Source organism: Anabrus simplex, chromosome 2 (genome assembly GCF_040414725.1).
Source record: "Anabrus simplex isolate iqAnaSimp1 chromosome 2, ASM4041472v1, whole genome shotgun sequence".
In the NCBI taxonomy this organism is placed as follows: Eukaryota; Metazoa; Arthropoda; class Insecta; order Orthoptera; family Tettigoniidae; genus Anabrus; species Anabrus simplex.
Window position 1 is genome coordinate 117763318 of NC_090266.1, and position 6673 is coordinate 117769990.

General features: G+C 39.1%; 1 protein-coding gene across 1 annotated transcript in view; it reads right to left on the minus strand.

The window, feature by feature from the left end:
* LOC137498444 (uncharacterized) overlaps positions 1-6173 on the minus strand; it is a 168702-nt gene extending 162529 nt beyond the window's left edge. The window contains exon 1 of the mRNA XM_068225946.1: positions 5991-6173. Coding sequence (XP_068082047.1) covers positions 5991-6173 — 183 coding nt within the window. The remainder of the gene's footprint in view (positions 1-5990) is intronic.
* Between the last annotated feature and the right edge of the window lie 500 nt (positions 6174-6673).

A 6673-nucleotide genomic window follows, 5' to 3' on the forward strand; every position in this document is an offset into this window, starting at 1 on the left:
TTTGTTTTCCTAGATTTTTCTTAAATGATTTCAAAGAAATTGGAAATTTATTGAACATAACCTTTGGTAAGTTATTCCAATCCCTAACTCCCCTTCCTAGAAACGAATAATTGACGCAATTTCTCCTCTTGAATTCCAACTTATCTTCATATTGCGATCTTTCCTACTTTTGAAGACACCACTCAAACTTATTCCTCTACTAATGTCATTCCAAGCCATCTCTCCGCTGATATCTCAGAACATACCACTTAGTTGAGCAGCTCGCCTTCTTTCTCCCAAGTTTTCCCAGCACAAACTTTGCAACATTTTTGTAACTCCACTCATTTGTCGGCAATCACCCAGAACAAATCGAGCTGCTTTTCTTTGGATTTTTCCAGTTCTTGAATCAGGTAATCCTGGTGAGGGTCCCATACACTGGAACTATACTCTAGTTGGGGTCTTACCAGAGACTTATATGCCCTTCTCATTACATCCTTACTACAACTCCTAAACACCCTCATAACCATATGCAGAGATCTGACACCCTTTATTTACAATCCCATTTATGCGACTACCCCAATGGAGATCTTTCTTTATATTAACACCTAGATATTTACAGTACAATGATTCTCAAAAGGAACTTTCACCCCATAAACACAGTAATTAAAACTGAGAGGACGTTTCCTATTTGTGAATGTCATAACCTGACTACTAACCCCGTTTATCAACATACCATTGCCTGCTGTCCATCTCACAACATTTTCGAGATCACGTTGCAGTTGCTCACAATCTTGTAACTTATTTATTACTCTATACAGAATAACATCATCTGCAAAAGTCTTATCTTTGATTCCACTTGTTTACTCATATCATTTATATTTATAAGAAAACATACAGGTCCAATAATACTGCCTTGAGGAATTCCTCTCTTAATTATTACAGTGTCAGATAAAGCTTCACTTACTCTCATTATCTGAGATCTATTTTCTAGAAATATAGCAACCCATTCAGTCACTCATTTGTCTAGTCCAATTGCACACATTTTTGCCAGTAGTCTCCCATGATCCACCCTATCAAATGCTTTAGACAGGTCAATCGCGATACAGTCCATTTGACCTCCTGAATCCAAGATATCTGCTATATCTTGCTGGAATCCTACAAGTTGAGTTTCAGTGGAATAACATTTCCTGAAACTGAACTGCCTTCTATCGAACCAGTTATTGATTTTGCAAACATGTCTAGTATAATCAGAAAGAATGCTTTCCCAAAGCTTACATGGAATGCATGTCAAACTGACTGGCCTGTAATTTTCAGCTTTATGTCTATCACTCATTCCTTTATACACAGGGGCTAGCAAATTTCCATTCATTTGGTACAGCTCCCTCAAGCAAACAATAATCAAATAAGTACTTCAGATATGATACAATATCTCAACCCACTGTCTTTATTATATCCCCAGAAATCTTATCAATTCCAGCCACTTTTCTAGTTTTCAACTTTTGTGTCTTATTGTAAATGCCATTGTTATCATATATAAATTTCAATACCTTTTTACCATTAGTCTCCCCCTTTATCTGGACATTATCCTTGTAACCAACAATCTTTACATACTGCTGACTGAATACTTCCGCCTTTTGAAGATCCTCACATACACACTCCCCTTGTTCATTAATTATTCCTGGAATGTCCTTATTGGAACCTGTCTCTGCCCTTAAATACCTATACACACCCTTCTGTTTTTCACTAATATTTGTATGACTGCCAATTATGCTTGCTGTCATGTTATCCTTAGCTGCTTTCTTTGCTAGATACAATTTCCTATTAAGTTCCTTCAATTTCTCCTTACTTCCACAGCCATTTCTAACTATTTCTTTCCAACCTGCACCTCCTTCTTAGTCTCTTTATTTCTTTATTATAATACGGCAGGTCTTTTCCATTCCTAAACACCTTTAAAGGTACAAACCTATTTTCATATTTCTCAACAATTGCATTAAACCCATCCCAGAGTCTGTTTACATTTTTATGTACTCTTTTCCACTGATCATAGTTACATTTTAGAAACTGCCTCATACTTGCTTTATCAGCCATATGGTACTGCCTAATATTCCTACTTTTAAGACCTTCCTTTCTGTGACATTTTTTTTAACTACAACAAAAACTGCTTCATGATCACTAATGCCATCTATTACTTTGGTTTCTTTTAGAGCTCATCATGTTTTACCAGAACCACATCCAGGATATTTTTTGCTTTAGTTGGTTCCATCACTTTCTGAATCAGCTGTCCTTCCCATATTAGCTTATTTGCCATTTGTTGGTGATGTTTCCTGTCGTTCAAAGTTCCTTCCCAATTGACATTTGGTAAATTCAGATCCCCCGCTGGATGAATCATATTCCTTTCCATGTTGTTTGCTGCATAGCTAATTATCTTATAAAATAATTCTGAATCCATGTCAGTGCTACCCTTTCCTGGTCTGTACACTTCAAAGACATCAAGTTACCTGTTATGTTTAGAAATGAGCCTTACACCTAAAATTTTATGTTTCTCATCTTCATCTTTTCATAGCTAACAAATTCTTCTTTCACCACAATGAATACTTCCCCTCCCACCCTTCCTATCCTATCTCTATGATACACACTCCAGTTCCGTGGGAAAATTTCTGCATCCATTATATCATTTCTCAGCTATGATTCAACTCCTATTACAATATCTGGTAAATGTATATCTATTAAATTACTTAATTCTATTCCTTTCTTTACAATTTTTCTACAGTTTAACGCTAACATTTTTATGTCATCCCTACTTGACTTCCAGATCTCAGTACCCTTATCATGGCTCCTTAGACAACCCTGTTTCCCTGAATGTACCTCCCTATTACCCTTCCACACAATTTTCCTAAGTTACACGTACCAATGTACTTTAAGTGAAGGCCACCTGAGCACAGATCCCCCATTAGAATCTAGAAATTTCACTCCCAGTTTCCCATATACCCACTCCATAGTCTCATTTAAATCCCCAATCACCCTCCAGTCAGTATCCCTCCTACACAGTATTCCACTGATAACAATCTCTGCTTCCTTAAACTGCACCTGTGCTGCATTTACCAGATCCCACATATCCCCAACTATGTTGGTACTTATATCAGCTTGCCTTACATTGTTGGTACCAACGTGAAACACTGCCACCTTCTCCTTTCCCTCCTCCATATCTTCTATTTTCCTCAACATCTGCCACAACCTGATTCCTGGATAACACTCTACCCTGGTTCCCTTTCCTCCACACACTTTCCCCACATGTCTAATGACGGAATCCCCCATGACCAGAACCTCAAACCTACCCACCTCATTTGATCCCCTCCCTTCCTTGTCAGCCCTATCTTTCCTCACTGGTGCATAAGCTACTTCCTCCTCCCTTTTCTCCTTCCCATGACCCTGTTCAACGTGTCTTTTCCTATCCTCTACTCTACATTTCCCTTTTCTACCTTTTCCCTTCCTCCTACTTCCACAAATCTCAGCAACAGTTCCCTTTTCCTGATCTTCGCTCTGTTGTTCCACCAGGAGTGACTCGTACCAATTTCGCACAGATACCTGTCCAGAATTCTGATTCTGAATAGAGCCCTTAGCCTGCAGTCTCCTTCCCCTTAGGACATTAGACCACCTGTCTTCTACAACTCCCCACTTTCCTTCCTCTCCCTCTTGTACACCTACTGTAACCTGTACATTATTTGAGGGAGGCCTATCTTCCTTCCTCTCTTCTGTGAGATTCCCAGTTATCTCCCTCAATCTCTCCAACTCCTCCCTCATACCCCTCAATACCTCGCCACACCCACAGTTCCTACACTTGCACTCCTTATCCATTCTTTACGGAAAAAATGAAAAAAAGGAAAATAAAAAATTACTTATGTGCAAAATAATAATGAACGGAGGGATATATTGTCTGGGATAGTACTCAAAGGTCACACGACAATAAGGTAATTAATGTGCGATTACACTACAGTACTACTTAGTCGAACTCTATTTATATCCTTTAACACTCTAACAGGATAAAAACTGCTGTTAATTACTGAATAACGAAAGGAATACACAGGAATTACACAATTCTAAACTGCAATTAAGCCTATCCTAATTACAACAACAGAATTTTAGTAAGAGAGTTTCTACGGATACCTCTACTGTACCGGTACTACATAAATATTTTACAATAATGAAATAAGCACGCTAAATTCTAAGAAGATATTACTCGTAGGGCCTATACTACTGTACAATACACTACAATAATTTTAAAGTGCATTCAGACCTATCCTAATTACAGTACCGGTACCGTATGTCACTACTAAGCACAAACAGAATTGAAAATTGCAAGTTTGAAATTTGCAAGAACTACTGTACTCAAGGATTACCAACAAAGCTAAATACTTAAACAGATTATTATTAGTACTATGCTCTAATAGATACACACGAAACATACACACGAATATAGCAGGCAAGATACGGTACTATCTAAATGTACTGCATCTACACTACAATTCTCAGCTGAAATGTGGTTATATAAATTTTTACCGCTGGTGGATTACTATTATTTTCCCTACTACGCGGGACCGAGAATAAAAGTGTACTTGTCTATAATAATTTCTGTCAAAACTACGCCGGGGGCTTGAACTGCAATATAATTGGGATATAGGAATTTGTTTATTAACTTTTACCCTTTCATGCGGCCGAATGTCAATGAAATCGACCTTGCAAATAAATTTAAAATGCGTGTCACTTGGCTCAAAATAGTTCATTTAAGTTTTCGAAGAATAGAGTCTTACTACTCGGCGATAATTACAAGTATTTACACTGTTTATTTAACAGTGAATGGCAATGTTACAAGCAATAAATGCTGTGGTTGTGAAATAAGTCTCGTTCACACGCACTGTTACGAATAATCATGCTGGCAAATAGTTTAATGATGGAAATTTTTTCTGTTCACTAACAGTTCCAGGTTTATTCACACGTAAAGTCTTTCCTAACATTCAAATTCCGTCTGAATAAACACAAATCCTAATGCATTGTTCTAAGTCTGTTATCTGCAGACATGTTTCGATCCTTTGAAAAATATTCTTCACTCGAGAAAATACAAGTTCGATGACACTGTCATGGTGTCTAAATTTACTAACTTGAGAAATATTTCAATCACCTTAATGCGTTTGACACCTAAGAAAATACAAGTCTTACTACACTCTTCTGAATTTGCTAACCGCAGAAATATTTTAATCACTTGAAGGCATTTAACACTGACGAAAACACACGTCTTACTACACTGTTCTAAGTTTATCAACTGCAAGAATATTTCTATCACCTGGAAGTATGGACACTCCGGAAAATGCAAGTCCTACTGCACATGTCCCTAACTGTAGAAATAATAAATCACCTTCAAACGTTAATATCGAAGAAAATAAAAATTCTACAGCACTGTTCTGAATTTAAGTTCACTGGCTGTAGAAATAATTCAATCACTTTGCATCGTTCAACACTGAAGCAAATACAAGTTCTACTATGCCACTACGAAGTCTAAGTTCATTCACTGTAGAAATAATTTAATCATCTCTATGCGGACCTCCACAAGCCGACCGTCGGGTCTCGACCGTGAGACTTAACTGTGTCCTTTTTTTTTTTCCGAAGCCCGCTCCCTCCGCGTGGCAATCGACTCAATCTACTTTGCCTCCGACATCCTATTAATTCTAAGAAGAAAGAGATAGCAGGGAAGAGTGGGAAAGATACTACAGGAGTGCCTGCCTGTTTGTACGTTAGACGCGTTACCAGGCAAGGTTTGTGTTGGTAAGGTGGTGTTAGAAAGTAAAGCAGCCTACATGTAAAACCTGACAAATTTTGATAGCACATCCAATGATGTGGGCTGGAAAGGTCCAGAGGTTTTGTTAGTTGAGAATAGGTATCATGCACCAGCCATGAAACTTAGTCTCGCCAGTCCAGTATTCAGGGGATCAGTCTGCCTGGGCACTGTTGTGACTTGCCGGTTGCTGGTTGCGGAGCCATGCGTCACGTACCACTAGGGCCTGCCGCACAACGCCGCCTCCTTGGGGTGCCTCGAACCCAGTCTCCGATGCCGGAGAATGAGCCCAAGCCCGCCTGGTCTGGGGCCTCCTGGATGGGGGTGGGTCATGACGCCGGGCCTTCTTCCTCACTGCCTGCGCCATGGCCCGGTAGACAGAACAACTGCGATGGTTGAGGAGAGTCAGCTGGTTTTCTGTCCACTTCAGACAACAAAAGACTTAGCAAAGGAGCCAAATGGGAGCTTTGATGTCAGCAAAAAGTTATTCTCAGTTATGTGGCTTGATAATTCTGTTGTCACATGTGTGATCGTGATCAATTTTGGTACCTTAGCACCACTAATGCCTGTATAAAGATACAAAAGAAAGGAAAGGAAGTGTAACATGGTTTCTCATCAGAAATATTGGGTACTTCTGATTTATTGAAGGGTCTAAGATCCATGTAAGTAGTTCACATAATATATAATTTTGAATGTTTTGATTTTCATTTACAGAATATTTAATAACTTATTTCATATAAGGCGCAGTTGGCGCACACCGGCACGTCTTTAAGTGCTGCGCAGGCCGCGTAGTGGTGATCACCCCCACAACGGTTGCACCTCACTAAGAGCCCGCACCTCTCCTGCCCCACCTCAGGCAGCGTAAAC